Source organism: Pholcus phalangioides, unplaced genomic scaffold, assembly GCF_987345545.1.
Source record: "Pholcus phalangioides strain wild (caught in Gottingen) unplaced genomic scaffold, Ppha-v1.0 ptg000007l_1, whole genome shotgun sequence".
NCBI classification, from domain to species: domain Eukaryota; kingdom Metazoa; phylum Arthropoda; class Arachnida; order Araneae; family Pholcidae; genus Pholcus; species Pholcus phalangioides.
Window position 1 is genome coordinate 29,075,798 of NW_028301600.1, and position 24,062 is coordinate 29,099,859.

The following is a 24,062-nucleotide window of genomic DNA, read 5'->3' on the forward strand; positions in this document are numbered from 1 at the left end:
TTTTCAAATAAATTTGTTTAAAGTTGATCCTTCCCTATAAATTTGAAAAGATGGAGATTAGTAGTAAAGTTAAAAACTCTAAAAATTCTGGTTTATGTCAGTTTTGTGTCATTGAATTTTGAAAATCTACAAGACTGTACATCTCTGTATTGAACACATATTTTGATAGGATTGGCAAGAAGAAATAACAATTTTCTGTTACTTGGAAGTAATTATAATTTTCATCCTATGGTGTCAAATTCTCTGAATGATACGCATACAAGATATTTTGCTAATGGCATTGCTACTCAACATCAACTTTAGCAATGTTAGCAAATGTGAATTTTAATGTACTATGCTGTCTTGCAATCTAATCTGTCACCAAACTAATGTCCAACTGTGAATCTATCTAATTCTATACTACTATCTACTACCCGCGACTTCATTCGCATGGATTTTTTAATCTGAAAATTCCCCCTTATGACCCCCTTAGGGATTGAATTTAAAAAAATCCCTTCTCAGTGAGTCTTTACATTATAAAATAACACTACTAACCTAATTTCATATTGAAATCAGCAGTTTTGGGGCTCAGCGAAGATTTCTCAATATGAGCCATGAACCCCCTTCATGACCCCTTGAGGGTTTAATTTTGAAAAATTCTTTTTTAGTGAATCAGAGGTTTCGGCTCAGCGATGATTTCTTCATATGAACTTTGAAACCATCATTTCTTATGACCCTCTTAAGGGTTGAATTTTGAAAAATAGTGTTAAACCTTTGTGGTGAGTCTCTACAATCTTATATATAAAAAACAACCTGACTGATTCATTCATCCCTAAGCTGAAACTGCTGAAACTATAAATATGAAATTCGGTCCATACTTTTATTTTACAATGTATAGACTCGCTGACAAAAGATTTTTCAAAATGTAATTCTTAGTGGGGGGGGGGGGGGGTTCAAAGGTTATATGAAGAAATCACTGAATCAAGACAGCTGGAGCTATAAATATGAAATTCGGTCAGTAGTTTTATTTCTTATTGTAGGGACTCACTAAGAAAGGATTTTTTCAAAATTCAATTCTTAAAGGGGTCATATATAAGGGCAAATTTTCAGATTACAAAATCCATGCAAGCAAAGTCGTGCATTACAACTACTATTAAATAGAACTATACTGATCAAACTTCACATTTAAAGCTTCAGTGGTTTTGGCTCGGCAATGATAAATGAATCAATTAGTCAGGTCATGTTATTTTATACATATATAGATGAAAGTATATGCTGCAATTTGAGCAATTTGATGTAATATGGTCAGTCCTTCGAAATTTGAACATCAAATTATGGGTACTGTCCAATTGTGAGGCACCATTGCATTATAAAACTGTATCATAAACTATACATTTTTTTTTTCAATTTAAAAAAAAATTAGTTTCTCCTTCTAACACTTATTTTTTCGATGAATATTTGTTGGAATGCAATAAATCTTGGCAGATATATAAATGATTGTTATGTTAGTATATATAAATTATCACATCATTAGAATGAAATTGTTATTGCAGACAATAGCATAATAATTATGCAACACCTGTAGAATACTCTAGATTTTCTCCAGAGTATCTGGAAAAGAAGGGGTTTTCTTTTTTTTTATTTTCATCTCGGGTGGGGAAGAGGGTTATTTCCTTTTTCTACTTGGGTTTAAATCCAAAATAACCTATGATCTCTGCTCCAAGGAGTAGGGATTTAGCCTGAAAACCTTTTATTTGTGTGTGTGTATGCCCATATGTAACATTTATATTTTGTTGGGCTGCCTTTAATGTGACTGCAACAACAGATATGGTCTGCATCTCAACTATTTTAAGTTATCATAAAAAAAGTGTCTTGGTTTTTGGAGCTGGTCATCAGTGATATTTTTTTTTCGCATTTCAATGAATCATGTTTTGGGTTACAGCAGATGGATGTCTTTCTTTGTGCATGGGACAATAGTTTTTTTTTAGGTGAAAAACCTACATGAGAGAGAGAGAGAAATTATTTTTTTTAGACTCATTTGTATTTGCTTATCTCTCTTCCCATTATTACTTGACCATTTTTAGCGTTATTACCATTTTATTCTCTTTGATATTGAATGTGAATCCATTGTTTTGTCTGTTTGGCTAATTACTATTATTATTTTCTTTTGTTAACTTTTTCTTTCTGTGTCTAATTTTATTATTTCATTTTTTGTTGATCTTCATGTGCATTAGGTGGTTTCTTTTTTTTTTGCATTTCCCTTAATTTTCCCCTTCTCTGAGTTGTAAGTAGTAGTATATATTTTGATCTCTGATTTTTTTTCTAAATTAATATGTTATGAAAATTTATTTTTCCTTATTTTCTACATTTTTCAGATATTTTTATTCACTTTGTGTTTTTTTCTTAGCTATATTGTGACTTTTATGATTGTATATTCTCTAGTTCCACTTTATTTCTTTTTTGTTTCATAATTTGAGTTTTTGAAAAAAAAAAAATTTCCTATACAGTGCTACCACCTCAACAAAAAGATATATTTTCCTTATAAAATTATGGATTCCATTCATTCACTCTGAAATCATAAGATATTGGGATTTATCAAAATAAAAAGTGAGAGAGTCCGCTCTCCCCTTCCACTAATATAAATGATGATTCACTACCATTGCAACAAACTTGCAGGAGGGATTGGAGGGGGGGACATAGATGATTTGGAATTACATAGCATTGCGGGTTCGCAAATGCCTTTTTCATATGGTAGAGGGTGTTGTACGGATGTTTAACTGCACAAATGATCCTGCTGAAAACCAGTATTTGAGAACCAATCGCTAAAGTAGTAAGATAAATGACTACTCAAACATTGAATTGGCCAACATGCACCTCGCGTATGGAGCTGCAGATTGTAATGATCGTGCCACTCTGCACTTGCAATGCTATGTGATCTCGAATAGTCTTTATGCCTCCTACCTCTCCTGCAAGTTTTTTGCACTGGTACTGAATCATGAATCACCCTGTATAATTACCAGTTGGAAGTAACTACCTTGAACCTGAAAGGAGTGATTCTTTGCTTCATCAGCCAGTGTATGTCCTTTCCTTCAGCTTTCAAGACTAAGCTTTGTTGTTCTTGGTACTTCTTGAGAACTAGAAAAAAGCTAGTGAAAGTCAAAGTTGATGATAACATGCACAAAACATCACTCATTTTATGTATCCTACTTGACTTTTGAAAATTGTGCTGTGTATTTTTTCTGTAGCTCTCTTCACCATTATATATACAAATTGCCCAACAAGGTGGTTGAAAAATAATTATGCCCATAAAAAATATATGGATGTAAAATATAACCAAAACATGACTAAGTATCACACTTAATACTCAGTTATAAAGTAAAAATAAATTAGCATGGTATAACAGTACACTGTGGTTTATGCAGAATGAAAGTAAAGTACACACTCTACAGTCTAAAAAATTGTCAGCTTTACCTTGTCAAACTGTCCAAGCTTCTTATATGTTGAATGGTTTTATAATAACTTCTGCTTTTCATACATGTTGAATTAACATTTAATTGCACAAGTTGGTGTATTTTAAGCAAATATTTTTCTTTTTTAACATATATTACTTGTAAGAAGAGACACCATAGGAGAAAATATCACATTCTTTTTTTTTTCACATTTTATAATGCAATATTTAAGTTTTGCATGCAGAGGTACATTTCAATACATTGCTGGCAACAAGGCTCAAGATTCAGATGTAATAGTGTGCCAAATCATTTGATCATTTTTGTCGCACCACGGTCATTTTCTGCACACGAGGGCTAATTAGACCGGGACCTACAATTTATTGCCGATTCCGAACGGCAAGCTTGTTTTTTATACTCATCGAGAGCTTGGAGCGCTAACCCCTCGATGGGGTACTCCCTGCTGTAGCAATTTTTTGCTGCGGTCATGTCGCCGTTTTTTTTTGTTGTACCCCTGTGTCAGGAAAGTTTTCTGACAAGGACGAACCGGGTATCGAACTCGTGATACCTCTAAACATCCTCTGGTACTTAAGGCGAGTATCTTATCGACCGGGCTACCGCGCCCCAATAGTGTGCCAAAAAAAATCCATTAAACTATTCAAGATTTGAGGAACAGAGTAAAGTTAGGAGTAATTAAATCAAAGGAAGGTCTCTTAGGGAAGGGGTTATAATTTCAGAAAACAAAACATTTGGTAGCAAAGTTATAGGTTGAACTATTGAAAGAGATCTTTGGAGTGTGTCAAAAAACAGATCTTGTAGATCATACCATTGGGCTAGTATTATTGAAATTAGAAAAATAGGCAATTCTTTCTATTATGAGTTTAGAGATTTCGAGATTCTAAGCTTCTCATATAAATTTGTAATACAGCATAGGTTTAAATACACAGTTTTAGGACAAAATTGTTGTATGAGTAGGAACTTTTTAGCTATTTAAAGTAAAAATGGTAAATAACTCGTACTCAAATTTTGCATGCAGACCTTAAAAAAATTAAATTTCTGGAAGTTTTACAATGGCTACAGGTAAAAAATGTTTAAATAAAAGTTTGTACTGAAAAATAATTTGCAATTTGCTCACATATTAACTTTCATCATGCCTAATGTACGTCCATGTAGTTCTGTTAGAGAATTCCTCTCTCCCTCTTAATTTCCTTAAAAAGAGCCTTTTTTTAGAATGTCATGCATTTTTTAGAAGCTCTAAAGCATGAAATTTTCAGTTTCTATGAGTGCATGAAAGTTATGTGTGTTTTAAAACTTTGCAATTCTTGCATCGCAATTATCTGTAACAAACAGAATTTAAATTTATTTGCTTGAAGTTTAATATTGTGATGCATTTTAAATATTAACATTCTTATAAACATAAGAAACAAAAATTCTAATTTTTACTAAACTCAAATTGTAACTGAAATATTCAAAAAATGCATGTGTATGTATAAAATATTTTATCTACATTAGTTTCAAAACTGCATTTATATAATTTTTATTATCAGTTATATCTGCAAATAGCAGTTTGACTTTTTTTGCCCGAACTATTTAACTTTGAATGTTTGCATGAATATATATCAGTGTCTGCAATTTATTTTTTACTGTGCATTAATTTGTTACTTTTTTGTTGTACCTAATATAAAGATTTGAACATCCCAAAAAACACATTTATTATAAATTCAAGGTGTATCTTTTGAATTTAATTACCTGGAATTTCCCTTCTAGCCAAAAAAATTAGACTTGAAGCAATATGGCCATTTAACTGATGCAATCGGTAGAATAAATTTAACTTCTCACAAGTCTGGTGCAACTCTCCCTAAAGTGGGACTGGTCCATGCCCCTTTGGCCACTCCTGAAAGTATGGATCTTGGAAATGAATATGCTCAAGTAAAGGTAAGGCTTTCAGCCTTGTGAAAACTTGCTTTTTAAAATAAAGCTTTTAAGAGGGAATGAGAACATGAAGAAAAATGCATCTGATTTTCATGAAAGAATCAAATATCTCTTTTTGATGGAAGATTTAATTCATTATATCAATATTCTCACTCTCACATTTTTTTGTAAGTGTCATTTATTGGGTCATTCATTCACTATATCAATTGATATGAAGGCTAGTTAAAGTGTGACTTCCTGCTTGAAGCGAAATCCACGATCAAGTTCCATGATCCAAACCCTTAACTCAAGAAGGGGAGTGTTATTATCTTCATAATTTAACCCTTGGGTGAATTATACATGAATCATAACTAATGGTTTTTAATTTTTATGTCCTTAATCAAACTGTTGTCCGACATATCAACCCAAAACAGTCAATTTTATATTAACCCTTCCAGCCCTGTTTGCACAAATAGTGAAATAGGGTTGCTTTTTCTCGCTTTAGATATAAATTTTTTTTTAAACCTTTGGGAGTTCAGCCCCAATTTTAAGTATCTTGTGTGTGTTATCGTTGAGGTCAAGGCATAACTCTGAGGTTAAAGAAGAATATTTGCAGTGAGAAAAAACACCCCTCCCAGTTTGTTAGTACTGGGTCTGAAAGGGTTATATTTGGAAATGAATATGCTCAAGTAAAGGTAAGGCTTTCAGCCTTGTGAAAACTTGCTTTTTAAAATAAAGCTTTTAAGAGGGAATGAGAACATGAAGAAAAATGCATCTGATTTTCATGAAAGAATCAAATATCTCTTTTTGATGGAAGATTTAATTCATTATATCAATATTCTCACTATTAGTTATGATTAATGATATGTTTTTCTAAACAAATTATACTGTAAACTGGGTGGACTGGGCACAGATTTTGGATATTTTTTGTATTATCTCCCTTATGAATAAAATTTTTTACTAAAAGTTGCACTACTACAGAAAGAAGACATTTTAACTATTTGTTTATGCAAGGATAATTATTTTGTAATGTGTTATAATACAGAAAAATGAATCAAACTTGTACCCAAGTCATCCCTTCAGATGGAGTGACTTGGGTACATACGCTACTCTTATTGCCTTGATATTCCACGTTTCAAAGCATGTTTCCATCTTACCCCACTAGAAATAATTAGAAACAAATAAAAACAGTATAATATTATATATGAATTTTTTTTACATTACAAATATAAATACAGATAATTAATCTTTTATGTCTACAGTGTAAATATGCTTAGTCTGGGATGCTTGTTTTGGGGGTTTATCTTTCTCAATGCAGAGAGTCCAGCAAATACCAAATCTCATTGTTCAGCTTTGGCCACTTCCAATATTTACAACTTTTTCCATGTTATTTACATGATATTCAACATTAAAAATTTCAATGAACTGACCTGGATACTTTCTTCTCTTATATATTTGACTAAAATAAAATCCACAACTCTGATTTTATCAATCCCTGGTTAAAACAATATGTATATTGTTACTAAAGTAAAATTCTATCAAGACTATAAGATGTAATCACACTAATCAACAAAGTTTTGTAATGTTTTCAAGAATCTGGTTTACAGACCTTTCTCCTTCATAGTTAATAGTCAGGTTCTTGCATTTTGCTGTGCCTTTAAAATCCAATACACTTGTCACAGGTGAATTCATACCTGTTAATTTTTTTGGTAAATTCACAGAAAAATACAAGGTGTTGTTCAAGAAAACTATTAGATGATTTCAGTTTGAATTTGACCGGAGGTTAACAAGACAGGATTAAAATTTATTGTCTTCATGTTATTTTTAAGTTTTTCCATAGTTTTTATATTCTAAAAGCATCAGCTTCCTCCAGTACCCTGTTTGAGAGTGAACACTTTTTAAGCTATTTTCCTATAGTTTCCAAGAGATGGAGCAGTGGTATGAAGATTCAAGTATTCAGGTCATTAATTTTGAAGGTAGTTTCAAAGTATAGATTCTCTAAAACTCTAAAAATAGCAAAATTCAAAAAAAGGAAATCCAAGACATGACAAAAATGTTAGCCTATTGGATATATAAGTATTCACGTTATTGCACCATGACATAAGCAAATTAATTTTTAGAAAAGCTATAAAATATAATTTTTCATATATATCCCCCTAGTTCTTTTTTAGAAAAAGTTTTCCCTTTTGGAAATATGTTAAAATAAAGTTTTATTGCTGTATGACAAATATTGACTTAAATATTAAAGTTCAAAGTTTGAGAAAAGAATGGGGGATTTCTGTTCAGATTGATCAGCAAAATACTTGAATTTTTACTCAACCAAATAACAAAATATCAGTTTCAAACTAGTCACTGATGTTGATACATTTGAGTGACTACAATTTATATTTCTCAGTTTTAAGAATTTTTATTTGTACATTTTTAGCATTTGATAAATTGTTTGCAAACTGATCAATTCTTTTTGTTAATTTCAGCATAAAATTGTGCAACAAAGTTATTGAAGAATTTGACTTACTAGTAAGTCACAAAAGAGTAATACTGAGTGACATTAAAGGTGGGGGAGCAACCTCAAATTATTCCTATTTGTTTTTTTTTGCACTGACCCCTCAATGGCAGCTAAAAAAATTGCTCCTAAGAACCGTCAAATCAAGTGATACCAGGCCATATCATCATATAGCAATATCAGCTTGTCCTCACTGACAATTTAGTTATATGTAAAAATATACATTATAAAATATAATGTAAACATAAGTATAAAGAAGTTACAGGATCATGATCTGCGTATACAATCATAAATCAAATATATAATTCTGTATCGCATAATTAAAATCCTGATTTGAATGTAAAATCTTTATAAGATCTTAAAACGTATATTGAAATCATAGATTATAAAATCATAATTGGTTTCGTCATCAATTTAAATTGTTTGATTTGCACAGCATTATACTGCTCTTGTTCCGTTGTCTTTATATTTGATTCCTTTTTTTGTAAACGGCAAGGTAGTGCATTGAGTACATTTACTACTGGTCAATATGGCATTTGTGGGATCAGTTTATTTTCATCGCCTTCTATGCATCTAATTGTTTTTTCTAATTTATTCACTCTATTTTTGTTTCTAAAAATCTCTGATCCAGAATGACATTTCTGGCAGCTGGCATAGCCATGCTCTTAAGAACCAAAAAAATTTCAAATTTTGAAATTAAATTTCTCTGCCAATTTTTGTCATACAGTGATCAAACTTTGTTTGTGATATTACTGCACGTGAAAACTTTTCCTGGATATGACTAGTGTCTGGGCGAATAATATGAAAAGTTTAATTGTACAACTAAAAAAAAATAATTTATGTAAAAGTGCCATAGTATTAATATTTACTTCATTTAAAACATTTAGGAAATTCTATTATTAATGGTTTTAAGAAGAAAAAGGCCCAATTAAAGACTTTGTGAACATGCTGTTAGTTACCAACATGGGCATACACAGGACCAACTTGAGGAGGGGTGGGAGAGTACAGAGAATTTCTTCCAGAGACACTTGGAGCTATTAACCTTCAAAAACTGAAAACATTTAAAATTTATATAATGTGATGAGAAGTATCTAAAAACATTTTTTACTTTTGTAATTGTAGGGTATATATTATTTTACATACTGTTTAATTTTCAATCACCTGGAAAAGTGGTATATCCTGGCTAATTGTTAAATCCTACAATGTTATAAATAGTTACTTTGAAATGTTCAGATCACTTAAATTTTGAACTGATACCCTCCCAGGCCCGTCATTTCAAGTTTTTCTGGGGGGGGGGCGACGACAAAGAAAATATAATTAATATATTTATATATTTCACCTTGTTTGTCCGTTTTTATTGTATTTTTTGAATTTTAGTAAAAGCCAGGCCCTCTTTCCCCCAATGACGGGCCTGCGCCCACCCCTAGTAATAATCCGTTTTTAGGAAAAAGTATTTTGAAATTTTATGAGGTATTCAATTAACATTATACCAGTTTTTTTCACCACCTATATACTTAAAAAGAACCTCATAGACAATTAAAATACAAGTAACAGCCATCGTAAATTTTGGCTTTCCAGCTTGAGCAGTTCATGGACTGCACTACCAATTTTCTACCAGTTTTTTGGAATAGCCATATAAAATCAATTTCAGTATATATTCATGTTGTGTAAGTTCATTAAGTTTCCATATATATTACATCAGCGGTTCTCAACCTTTTTTGACTCGCGGAGCCCTTTTCAGTACATAATTTTTATATCTGAGCCCCATTTGACTCGAGTAGCCCTTTTTGTATATAATTTTTATGGCGGAACCCTGTAGGCCTCTTTTTTTCATTTATCTATCAAATTTACTTATTTTATTTTCCTTAAGTCGCCATGGAGCCCCAGTTGAGAACCGCTGTATTACATGGTACTACAGTCTGGCCCACTTGTAATGAAAATGGGTATACCATTTTTTTTGTTTTGTACAGGTATGCCAAAGTTGTTCTGCTTTCTCTTTATCCTGTAATGTTGACTAATGAAATTATGAAACTGCTGTATCAAAGCATTTCCCTTCGCAGCGCAAATTAATTTTTTTCATGTGAGTGTATGCCAGCTGAAACAAACTACAATTTGTTTCCATTGGTGGGGGGGGGGGGGCAGCTGTTGGTTATCAGTTCTACCTTTCATACATTGTTCTCCTTGTCTACAGTTCATGTCAATATCTTTCTTATTTCTGTGAAAAAAGTAACTTCTAAAAACAAATTTTAATTATCAAAATTATCTTTCATTCAAAATTTATAGAAAGAATTCTTTCTATAATATCACTTTGAAAAAGTGAATTTTTGTTCTTTTATTTCTTGTTTTCATCATCTTATCTTCACCTGATTCAATGTGATTCAGAACTGTTTAAATGATATAAAGTTGCTTTTCATTTTCCTTCCAATTCTTTGTTTGATTATTGAAATTTTTAATACACAAGCTGGGCGAAAAGTCCATGTCACTTTTAAAAATTAATAAAAAATCAACTAAACACTAAAAAATGTGTTTTGCATTAAAATAATTTTGGCATGATTTTTCTTTGATAAATTGAGAAAAAAGTTTGAATTTTCACTCGCAGATGGCACTGTATCACAGAAAAATTCAACATAACATGTAAAGTGTGTCACAAACAGTGTATAATTTATTACAATTCAGGTTTAATAAAACTACCTTATTTCAATACAAGCACCACATCTAAAGTTATCTAAATGATACTCAGTTTCAACTCTCATATCTGCTGACATTAAATGTCAGAGTCTCAATCACTTCCCAGATTCTTGTCTTCAGTTCCTGGATGTTTGTTACATGGGATTAGTAGACCGCAAAAAGAAATCAAGGATGGTTATGAATCTGGAGACACAAGAGGCCTTAACAGGGATCCATCTCATCCAATCCATTGGCTAGAGAATTTCTGATTGATCTGTTGTACATACCACACTATGTCACACTTTATGTGTTATGTTGACTTTTCATGAAACAGCACTATGTGTAAATAAAATTTTGAACATTTCTTTTTATATATTGAGAAAAACTCTGTAGATAAGTATTTTAGTACAAACCACACTTTTATATGTCAATTGGTTGATTTTTTTAAACTAATTTTTAAAATTTGTCATGAACTTTTCACTCACCCTGTATATGTATTTCAATAATTTTTTTCTTCTAAAATTTGAACAAATCCATGCTGGTTTTGTTTTTTCGGTCGTGGTCAACCCTTTTGCAACATAGATATCACAATTTGGACAATTTTCAATGCATGTGCCATCCTCCAAATTTGAACAAGCAGACCATATGTTCTGTTTTTATAAGTCATGATCATCTCTCCCCAAATAATTGCTATCCTATTGTTTTCATAATAATGCTGATTTGGTCAATTTTTTGAGTTTGAAATTGTTTTAATTTTTTATAAACTTGATTATCATAATACATATTGTGTTTGTATATCAATAGAAGTTCATCTTACCTACCCCGTGGGTGCTTAGACATTGTAATAAAAGGGTTTGGAGTGCAGAGTCTCCCAAGAATTCGGGGATATGCAACTCAATTTCTTCACCTTCACCCCTTGCGGATATCATTAAGTCTTGTACGTATGGGACGCCCAGCCTAGGTGGGTGGGAGGACAATAAGGGCGATCACTCTTCCCCCATTCAATGAGTCTTAGGGGCCGTTCAAGTATTACATCAAATTTTTAGCCATTTTTGACCCCCCCTCTCCCCCTTGTCAGCAAACTTTCGTCAGCACTGCCCACCTCCTAACGTGTATTGGTGGAATCAGAAAAGTACATGGGAGGGAGTATAGGGGGCTCGTGCCCCTCTCCCTCCAGACAAAAAAAATTTTTTAATAAGAAAAATATTTTTTTTTAATTAAAATTTCAAAAGAAAATACTTTTATATGTTATTAAAATCAATTTCTGTTAATTTCAATGCTATTTGAAGGGTAAGAACTCAAAATTTCTCTCTAAGAAATTCATTGCGACCCACCCTTTAAGCTATATTTGGTAAACCCTTGACCCGCAGACCAAATGTGGCCCTGAAGGTTATCTGTTGTGGCTTGCTCTCTCAAACCTAATTTTGTGAAAATGAACTAAGTGGCACATTTACAAATCGCTTAAATGACCCGTGGCGCAGTTTTAGAGCACTTAAGCCGCCCCCAGTGCAGTTCTACATCATTGAAGTTACCCGTAGAACATTCCCAGTTTTCTTAAGTGATCTATGGCATAATTACAGATCACTTGAGTGATGCGTGGCACAGTTCCAGAGCATTTAAGCAGCCTTGACTCATTTCCAGAGCACTTAAGTGGCCCGGACACATTTCCAGAGAACTTGAAGGATCCATGAAATATTTAGAGATCACTCACTGAAGTGGCACTGTAGGGGACTTATCAATAGGTAGAATGTTAGTTCAGGTGCCCAATAACTATTAAAAGGTTTTTTCTGTTTTTGGCGCACCAAATAAGATGCCATTAAGAATATTTCATATCTTCATGAAGGGTAGTTGATGACGTAAGCATCATCCAAATCCCCCTTGTCATCAAAAGTCAGCAAATCAGAAACCCCTCCCCCCCTTATCGATGCTGATGTGATTCTTGTATGACCCCTTATCTGCTTATGATGTCCAGTAACCCTGGCCCTCATTCCAAATACTTTTTCCCATAGTTATTGTTAAGATGTTTTATAACACCAGATATGGGTTTGGTGGCCTCAAGATGAATCGTAAATCATTCATAAGAAAAAGAAAATTTCATTGATTGAAAAATCAAGTAGAGAATATCTTTAATTTTTTACTGAAGTGTTTGTGTGCCACTCCTGATACCATGCCATGCCATGGCCACCCTAGTCTTAGGTTTATTGAGCCTTGTTTATATACCATTTCTTGTTGACCGCAAATTTAAAACAGTTCTTGTATTTGCCATATTTATGTAGAAGTAGAAAAAAAAATTAATGTGCAGTACTCTAAGTGAGAACATTAAATATTGCATTCTTTTTGTGATTTTAGTAGTCTCCATATGACTGAGCCTTTGGTTCATAAAAAAATAAAAAGATAAAAGAAAAAAAAATTAATTTAGAGAGCAAAGAAATGAAAATGTGAGCATTTTTTCAGTACGCTTTTTGTAATAAAATCATTGTATAAATTATAATTTATTTTTAAACATACTTTTAACATTTTTGATTTATTTCTCATTTCATCTGAGATTTTTTTTAATTTGCTATCCTCAAACAGCAGTCTTTTTATTGAAAATATTTTCCATAACTACTGTCAGATTTTGAATATAGTTTTCAGAACTTTCTATGATTCAAGCAGAAAATTCAAGTAAACAAGTGGTGTTTTAAATTTGTGTTGTTACCTCATGCATGTTGAATTGAAGATATGATATAATCTATATGTACTGGTTTTTTTTTTTTTTTTTGAGTTGTATAACTCATACTGGAATGTTATAATTTTCTATGTGATGAAAATTCATGCAAAATGTAAGCATTCCAGTTATATTCTTTTTAAAACAATTTTCTGTTAAAATTTTTTCCCCTGTAGAGCAAAGTGACTTCATTATATGGAAACTTGATTGTATTTGTGTGTGTGTTTTTATTTTAAAGAAAACATTTTTCTCATTTGTTACATTGTTAAAATACACAAGAATGTGGATAATTAAAAGGTTTGGTAGGGAAAGAGGTTTTTGAGAATTTAAAAAGGTTCAACACACACACTATACATGTCATATGGCCCTAGATAATTTTTTTTGCAAACTACAAGTTTTGTCTCAAATTCAATAACCATACTAAATAAACTAACTCTACTCTAAAAAAAGTCATAGAATAAAATAATTTAATACAGTTAAATCTCCCATTATTGACCTCTCCCCCTTTGACAGACAACACCTGTTAATGGACACTTTTTTTTTATTACGTCAACAGCTTCAGTGTATTTTACTATCTATCCACAAATACTCTTCATTAGCAGGCAAAATATTCATTTTCACGGTTGTCCCTTATTGAGAAGTCCTACTGAATAGTCATAACCTTACCACCTACTCAAATTTAGAATCTTCTATGTTGTGTTAAACAGTATTTTTTATTTTGATCTCATCAATATGAGTCTCCCAGGCCGTTCCTTGTTAGACCCACATATGGTTAAACAGCTTTTTCAGGAGGATATTGAAACTTTGGTAAAATTGCTGCCACTATGCAATTTAGATAACAGTATATACAGTAAAGTGACTGCCGGATCAGATGCAACAGACAGCAGCATATAAAGTAATAATTGAAGGGGAAAATAAAAAAATAAATAGTTGATAAGGTTTTTGCTGCCATCGTTTGATGAAATTTGGCTATTCAGGCTTGAAGGCTGTTGTCTCTTTGAGTTTGACCTCAATGTTTCACTAACATAACTGTTCCAGTTTTACCATTTCTCATGAAAATGCCAATCACTAGTGTTGGGGAAATGTATAAGACAACAGATGACAGCCTTCAAGCCTGAAATCTAATTTTTATAAAAAATTACATTTATATATGGCTCCCAATTAAAAAAAAATGTCACTTAGTTAAATTAATGCCTTGCTCTTTTATACCAAAGTAAATTTTCCACACTTTCTCCCCACCATGTATATACTTTTCAACTTTAAAACTTTTTAAGCACAAAAATTCAAAAAGAAATTATCTTTTCCTTTTAAACCTGAAGTGGCCATACCAACTTGTCACTATCCATTATATGATTGCTAAAACATAGTGATTTGATATCTTTAACATCTCAATACAAGCTGCATTTAAAATTTAAAAATGTGTGTTTTTTTTTCTGCCAAGTTTTCTAAGTACGTTTTACGTTTCATTAATTAGAATTTCTAGCACACAGAAAAGAAGACACATTTTAGAGAAAATATATAGGGAAAGGTGAATAAAGAGTATTGCACCTATATATATGTAGTGAATTTTTCATTACAAAAATAAAACTTGAAGAGGGATATTCTCAAACATTTTTATGAAACATTACTTTATTAAATCAGAAATAATTGTATGAAAAAACTGAAAGCAGTAGCTTTTTATAACCGGAATTTATACACACTTGCCAACTGCCGTGTATTTCTACCATAATATACAGAATTACTGTCAATTGCCAAAAACCACAGGAAAGTCTGGGTTTTTTTTTCAAAAGCATTTGTTTTTTATTGGAGATTTCTCTGAATTCTATTATTCTATTAAGTACAAAATGATGTTACACGAAGACTGCATTCCCAAAGACTGAATATCAAGCTGAATTTGAAATGAAGAGAAGCTACCTTGTTGACAGCAGTTGTAAAGGTTTGCTTGGCTGTCCACACATCCGCAAGTTTAATCCCCAGGTGGGCCCATATACTGAAAATGTTTTAATTGCCAAAAAAAGAACAAATGAACGCAAAAAAATGATGCAAGTGTTGATAATGATAGCGTATCTGTTGAAGAGCATTTCATCATTTTTTAATGTGAAATCACAAACAGAAGAAAATTTATCTGTTTTATTGGAAATGACGAGTTGAGTCTTGATGTTAAAGATTTTAGGGGCAAAATTATGATAATGGATCCAATATGAAAGGAGTAAATTGTGGCGTTCAAGCCCATATTTTTCAATTTAACCCCTGAGCTTTTTATACACATTGTGCCAATCATGATTTAAACTTTATTCTATGTGATGCTTCTAAATGTACGGCAAAAGCTATGCTTTTTTTAGAATATTGGGAAGAATTTATACTTTGTTCTCTGCCTCACCCAATCACTGGAGTATTTTTGCCAATTAGGTCCCAAACTTAACAGTTAAAAAACCATCTGACACCTGCTGGAAAAGTACAATAGAGAGCATATGGGCAATAAGGTACAAAATTAAGGAAATACGACATGCAGGTGTCAGAAACTACAAACAACTCCAAAACAAAGAGTGAGGCTCAATCACTCGTAACTCATGAAATAGAAACATGAATTCTTGTTGGAAACAGCTATCTGGCATGATTTACTTTTTGCTGTGAACAGTGTTAGCAATAATCTTCAGTCTCAAAAAATTCATCATGGATTAGCCTTATAATTGCTAGAAGGATTGACAATTTTTGCAGAATTTTTGGAATGAAGGTTTTGTGTCATCAGTGTGACGTGTGCTGAAGAAATGTTTGAAATTTTTGGAATAGAGGCAAAATTCGAAGTCGGGCATAAAAAATTTTTTTTGACTATGAATCGGAAAATGAAACTGCTCAAGATTGCCTAAACAAAGTTTTAAAGTCAAGTACTTTTACACCATTGTAGATACCACGCTACAATCCATCAATAACCGTTTTCAACAAATTGAAGAATACAATAATATTTTCAGATTTTTGCTTGATCTCAGAAATTTGAAAAGTATGGAGGACAAGCTTAGCAATAAATGCTAACATCTAGAGAAAACATTAACTAATTGGGATGATCGATATATAATTGGAAAGGAACTGTTCACTGAAATTAAAGTGCTTCAGGGTATTTCTTATTAACAGATGATGTTCAAACTGCTGCATGTGTTTAAAGTTCATGAACAAGATCCAAAATCATTTATATATGACTCTTATACAGTATTATATACAGGGTAATTAAAATTGTTTATCCATGGAACTATCTCTGCAACTGTTGACTTTAAAGTATACTTTCAGTTACAAAAAATTATCAAATAACCTGTGGTTTCTTAAAATGAAATTTTTGTGGGGGTCATATAAATAAAAAAGACTTTTTAAAAGGCAATGTGTTGGTGGGATTTTACAGGATATTTTTCCATGATATACGACTCTTGGGAGGAGCTATCACCCCCATTGCCCCTTCTTTTTGATCCACGCTTGCCTGAGGTTTAAAGGTCATTTTTGTTGCTGCCATTTTCTGCACACAAGGGCTGATTAGACTGGGTCCTGCAATCCGAGGTTTAAAGGTGGAACTAGCAACATTTCATGCAATATTTGGTTCTATTTGCTGATTTTTTTTTTTTTAATTTCACTTAGTACTCAAAATTGGACAAAATTATAATAAAATAATTATTCAAGAAGGGATGAAAAGTATCTGAAGCAGTATGCAATGAAAACATTTCCATTTATCTTTTAAATACAGAATAAAATTTCTATTTTCTATACAGTAACTAAAAAGTTTATTTTTTTATGTATACGACCCCTAAGAAAATTACGACATTTTAAACTCAATTTGTCATTTGAAAACTTGTGATTTGAAGTATATTTCTAAAGTCAATGGTTGCAGAGATAGTCTGATGGACAAACAATTTGAATCGCTCTGTATAGCCATGAGTCAGTGTTCAGTTTAGACATTTAAATTTCATTACGTTTAGTAATTTTGTAGAATTTTTTAAAAAATATTTGAATCATTCTGAAATTTCAAGCATGTTGACATAATGCTTGTACTCACACTTTCCTGTAAGGTTTTTAGTCAGGTGCATTTAGGAGACCAACAGAAAATTAAATGAGAAATGTTTTTGATCAAACTTATCATTAAAAGCTGCAAATGCTTTGTAATTTTCATGACAAATTTGACTTGTGTGCAATATTTATATGAATTTTTATGAAAATTTCATGCATATTCATAAAGATATTTCTTCTAAAATTTTCAATTTTCTTAGTATATTTTTTGCTTATAACATCCTACAACAAATAAGCTACATTTATACCTAATATTAGGTGTAGCTACTTATACTTAATATATATTTTTAATGGGCAAGAAATCTGTGTGTGGAAGAAACATTTTTTATGTAACAAAGGTTTTCAAAATATGTGATGTGCCAATGCAACTGCAGTTTTAATTTTCGGAAAATATATATTTTTTTATCATTTATGCAACAAGGAATTTTTGGGAATTTAAAATAATTTTTATTAAATTTTATTTGAAAAAAAAACTAATTTTTCATATTTTATTGCTTATGTGCATTCATACATAATAACACTTATGAAAATTTAGAGTAGAATGTAATGAAAATCGACCTCTGGGGTCATTTTGACTAGTGCTGGTTCTTTCAGTATTAAAACAGGAGAAAAAAAATTTTTTGAATTAAATAAAGTTCCTATCCTTATTTAATTCAAGAGTCAAGGTACAATGCTCTATGCGGGTCTTTTTTGTTAAAAAATGAGGTTTCAATCATTTTTTATTGTTTTTCAGATAATTTAAAGTTTCTCCTATCTGAGATGGTTTTGGTCCCATCCACCTGTATGTTCTTATTATGGAGAGAGAGATTTTAAAACATCATAAATCCGATTAAGATTTAAATGATTTTATGATAGGTGAGCTTGGTCACTTATGGCAAAAAGTAAATAACGGAGCTACCAGAGGCATGTTGAACTGCTTATATGATTATCACTTTAAAATCTGAAGCAGTAATCTAACATTATTACAAGAGAGCAATATTTCTACTTAGAATTGTGAGGAAAATATTTTGTAAAGAAATTTGGAATCGTTCTGCCTGGGAAAGATCATGTCTGTTTCTTGTACTTGAGACACTATGAACAGGTTTTTCGGTTGTCTTGCTAATAGGGATACATGAGTTTTGTATTTTCGAAATAGATGCAATAAGTGCAAAATCTGGGAAATAAATGCGACGAATGTGAAATTTGTATACTTACGAATGAATACTTTTCTGTGAAATATCGATAATTTGCAGTTTCAGAAGCAAAAATTGTTCATAATTTTGTTTAGTACTTATGCCTTGCATCCTATTATAGTCACCGCTTGATTTTACGAACCTCAAATTTACAAACCAGTCTTCTTTTTCATTTACAAACTTTTGATTTTGGGAACTAACAATTCCAGTTGTAAAATTGAGTGGCATCACCTGTATGTGCTTAAAAGCCAATATTCTTTTGCATAAACTAGATCACTTTTTTACATGCGATTACTTTGTAAAATATGTGACGGTTTCATGTAATCTTTCTGTGGTTTCGAAAGTGAAGTTCTAACTTGTATGATACATGTTTAGTTGACTTTTGTTTCTGAGTTCTGCAAGGCCAGGTACACACTGGCAGAAGAAAATCATGGAACTAATCAACAATTTGGTGTAATCTAACTACCCATTCATGCAAAATTTGTTGTGTAAATTAAATTACCTTGAAATCTTTTCAGGGCCTAAGTAAAGGCATTTCTGAAAAGCGACAGAAAAATTTTGACAAATGGAAGAATGGTAAAATATTATACTAAAAACAGCAGCAGAAAATTATTCAAAAGAAAAAGACTCTATAGGCGTAACATCCAGCACAGCAAATCTAAATATCTATTTGCCTGCCGGCATATAGATATTTTGGACATCTGAAGCTGCAAAAACACCATTATCTTTGTACCCAAATTTATTACTGGAAGCCTTTTCTGATAAATATATTTTAAAGATGGATTAGTGCAAATAATTAACCAGTTAAGAGATGGATATGCAGGAAAATGACTTTGTTATATTTATAACAACCATATTATTTGTTTGAAATTATGGGGATTAGCAAAAACCCCACGTGACACACCATGTTCCTGCATGCACCAATTAGTTCAAAATTCCCTTTAGGAATTTTTACGAGTTGATGTACAGTTAAGTAGTACAGTAGTAGTAGATTTCAAGTGCGAAATTTTTTTGCACTTCAACTTTTCAACTTATGAATTTAATTTAAAAATGTCATAATTAAAAAATCCATAATTATACTTGAAAAAAAATATCATTTTTAGCCAACAAATGTAAAATTTTTGTTATTCGAAGTTTTTTCTGTGAATAAATGCAAACTATCCAATTTCTAAACTTTTTTTGCAAAATTGATTTTTTTAATTATGAAATTTACTTATTTTTACTCATTAATATTCATGCCATCACACACACAAAAAGAAGAGAATGGAACACCAGCCTGGGAATTTTTTTCCTCCTCCATTTTTTTACACTGAAAATTTTTTTACTAGAAAATTAACGTGTGTGTGGTGAATGAAAGTTCTTACCTGGGGGGTGATATTGCTTGCATTATATTTTATGAAATCTAAATAAGAAATATAATTTTTGGAATTCTCAAATATGATTTCCAGTTCTGGATTCCTGAAGCTGTAAAAATGTTGAGATGGTGGGAATTTAGAAACCTTATTCAGAACCATTTTTATTAGTTGATATCAGAATGTTATATGAAATAATTCATAGTTGATTTTTTGAAGATTGTGTTTTTGAAACAAAAATTGATGTGTAGGAGCTGTAGACCTCTAAAATTTTGTTCTCAAAAACTTGAGTGCTGCAGGAAATGAGATTAAATGTGTGGTGTTTCTTATAAATTAATTTTAAATAAAAATTATACATACTTTTGCATGATTTTTTTCTTTCCTAGGATGCCGTTCATCTTTTTTCAACTGACAGGAATGAGTATGAATATGCCGTAGTTCATAATGCTTTAACTGATAGCAAACCCCACAGAATCAGGTCTTTAACTCGCCGCCATGGAAATAGAGATGCTTTTGATAAAGGTATGTCAGAAAGTAGATATAAAAATTCTTATTTAGTGATGATTTTCTTTAAAATGACTGTTTCCTGTACACAATTCCAATCTTTTAATTAACTGTACATTTTGTATCTTCCACTTGTTTCTAAGGAGATTTGTCAGTTGCATAGGAATATACGTATTACAACCAAATCCTACTGTATTGCTCTTGCCATCAATGCCTGAATTGTACTGGACCTCTCTCTGCGTACCAATAGTTGATAGAAAACTACATATTTTCCTCTTTATAATATTTCCTATTCATGCTTTTTCTAATCTTAATATTGGTAGTGTTAAATAGCCACTGGGGGGGAAGTATGTTGAATTTTGCAGGTCAAGTTTGCCTTGTCTTATTGCAGGATTAAATCCTATTGTCGTAACTCTTTCACTAGTATCCCTGAGATATCTCGCCTCTTATTTGTCAATGATGAACCTAAAGGTTTCGTAAAACATACTTCATCAAAAAATTTTTTTTTATTCCTCCTACTTTGTCAGATCAACTGGCAGTGGACAGAGCCATCTTTTCAATACATTTTGATTATGTAATGGGAACTGTTTTTTTTTTTTAATGTTTTTTTTCTTCCCTTTGCTAATTTAAGGTAGTAAAAGAATCAGGGTTGTCATGATTTAAATCAGTTGATTTAAATCAACTGGTTTTTTTTTAAAAAAATCACTGATTTAAATCCATTTTTTTTAGATATGCAAAAATTATCCGTTGTGATTGAATAAAATTATTTATGCAGCTCTAAACTGATTTAAATTTTTATTAAATTATTTTAAATATCAATTAATTTAAATATATTTTCAAATATTTTTATAATATTGTAATATATATATATATATATTAATATATCAAATATCAGACATACCATAGTCGTACTAGTTTAGCTGATAAATGGGTTACCCAAGATTTACAATGATGAAGTTAGAGGATGTAAAGTTGACTTAGAAAATCAAATTACATATATGGCAATGGATGGCAATATATATATTACTTACACACTAGTCATTAATTTATGCTTTCTTTAATGAATATAAAATTAAAGAAATTTTTAACTCGCAAAAATAATGACTATTTAAAAAATATTTTCAAACTAAAGAAAGATAAAGAATCATACTTGTGAAATATTTCATAACATTTTATTAAGAAAACAGGAAAACACTTCTTGAATAGATAATAAATAATTTTACCCTGTGTGAATAATTGTCCATTGGTTTCATTAGAAACACTAGTTTGAATGCTTTGTCTACTCTTAATCTGTTTTGCTATTTGGAATGAACTGCACCTTGAAAAAATCCTTTCAACACAGACATCAATGATTTGGCTGTAGTTAGTGTGTTTACAAATTACATATCGCTCTCTGTAATTGTATCTTTACCCAAAACATTATAAAAACTATTCCACCACTCAAAATCAGACATTGTATCAACAACCTTAGGGTGAAAAAAAAAAAATTTTAGCATGTAAATGGTTCCAACTTTTCTAAAAACTAGTCACATTTTTGTTTGATTAATTCAAGACCCTTATTTCTCTCTTGTGACATTAATTCCCTATTAGAAGTTAACACTGATGAGCTTAGAATAAATGCAGCAAAGTGTGCATCTGTTAATGATTGTTCACACATATCTATTTTTATTCTCTGCTGACAAAACCTTTTTATTGTTTGATGTTGATGCTTTTATCTTCAATTGCAGCTTTTTCCATGCCAACACACATTCAGCTATGGAGCAGTTGTGTGTGTGTGTTCCTTTTTTTTGTTTTGTGTTCCTTTGGTAAAAAAAATCTGATTTACATCAAATAAATCTTTTTTTTTTTTTTTTTTTTTTTTAAATCAAAAAAATCAACAACCCTGAAAAGAATATATGTACAGTACCTTTTTTTGGGTAAAAAAAATCTTTGTAGATACTAACAAGGATCAGTGCAAATAATTAACCAGTTAAGCAATGGATGCAGGAAAATAACTGTTTATTTATGTTATATTTATAACAACCATATTATTCGTCTCAATAAAATATGGGGATTAGCGAAAACGTGCAACCAATCTGGGCCAATTGGGACTTGATAACAATTGCAACAAAGACAATAATTATGTGAGCAGAAGTAAAAAAAAAAAAAAAAAGACAATGCTCTATTCCAAGGGTTTTCAAACTGTGCGCCGAGAACCTTCGTGAGGGGCGCCACTCCGCAACAGCCCTAAAAATGGTTTTTCGCAGAGACTCTTTGTTAAACTGCTCTTTGGAGTCGTGGATAATCATTGATCAGGAAAAGGGGCACTGCGGGTGGAAAAAGTTAGAAAACCCCCTACTTTATTCAATTAAGTATTCATTCACTCTGATTCTTGTTTAGTGGACTGGGCAGGCCAAGATCCAGGATGATGTGTCAGGAGAGGTGACTTATTGTGCAGGATTTTAGGATCATCCTGTATTTTAAGGGGCAGGCCCAATTTCCCCTTTATTATTCTTGGCTATTGAGAGGGGTTATCGTTCCCCTTCCCTTCCCCCCTGGATCTGCACCTACTACAGGAACATATCCTCTCTGTGACAGGTAGACTCTACAACCTCTTTTCAATCTGGGCCACTTCTCCTGTAATATAACTTGGAATATTTTCAGTATACGATACTATTATCTCCTTTATGGGGGAAAGAGTTAAAATTTGCAACAAATTGCTTTAAATATTGAAATCTGGTGACTTTTGTTTTCAGATTTTGTTTTTCTATGTTTTCCATTTGTTTTGGTTTTTTTTCCTGATCTGATTTTTATTCTGCATCTTCATAATATATGGTCACAATTTTTAATACATAGTTATGAGAACTTAAGATTTTAAAATAACATTTATAATCACATAGATAAAACTTGAATTAAGTGGTAAAAATTTTTCAAATGTCATGGAAACATTGAACCCAGAATCCAATTGTGTCTGGGAACAGCTTCGGTATAAGGAACAGGTTGGCGATTTTCGGCGCCAAATATGTCAGACAACCCCATCAAAAGTCGCCAAGGCCGTTAGACACATTACGGGCGCCGGAAAAAAAAATCGCCAGCATAGAAAACAGTAAAAACAATAAATAAATACTCTGAAAAAGCTCTGGTTTAATAAATAAATACTCTGAATAAGCTCTGGGTTAATAAATGGAAATATACTCTGGGTTAATAAATGGAAATATACTCTGGGTTAATAAATGGAAATATACTCTGGGTTAATAAATGGAAATATACTCTGGGTTAATAAATGGAAATATACTCTGGGTTAATAAATGGAAATATACTCTGGGTTAATAAATGGAAATATACTCTGGATTAATAAATAAATGGAAAAATACTCTGAATAAGCTCTGGGTTAATAAATAAGTACTAACATAACATATATACAAATAAAAAAGGGTCGCGGAAAGCCCACAATCGTCTAGACGGTTTTGAAGTCCTCCCATTTGATTTCCCTAACGAGTTCTAAAAACGCATTGAATGCATAGACATTTTTAGCTGCGCATGATTTCCGTAACAGAAATTGAGCCAAATAAAATTTAAAATCCGCCTGCCTGTTGTATTTCGGAAGTGTGCTCTTGGCGTGTCGCCTAGTGCTTTTTATGTTGTTCGTATGAGCACCTGTTTCAGAATTCTTGAATTCATCGCTATGGTTGACCTTCAAATGGGTATATCCTTTTTCGTCTAAACGCTTGTAGGCCTTCCAGAATCTGAATTAATAGTTGTGCCCTTCTCAATCCAGGTTTCGATAAGCTCAAC

At 31.6% G+C, this 24,062-nt stretch overlaps 1 protein-coding gene across 14 annotated transcripts in view; it reads left to right on the forward strand.

Moving 5' to 3' along the window:
• The window catches only part of RhoGAPp190 (Rho GTPase-activating protein 190), a 231,649-nt gene that overhangs the window by 158,126 nt on the left and 49,461 nt on the right, over positions 1-24,062 (forward strand). For 13 of the 14 annotated variants that reach the window (XM_089232991.1, XM_089232992.1, XM_089232978.1 and 10 more), the window contains 2 exons: positions 5,193-5,360; positions 20,171-20,306. In XM_089232991.1, coding sequence (XP_089089117.1) covers positions 5,193-5,360; positions 20,171-20,306 — 304 coding nt within the window. The remainder of the gene's footprint in view (positions 1-5,192; positions 5,361-20,170; positions 20,307-24,062) is intronic. The other variant, XM_089232985.1, reaches the window with a different exon arrangement.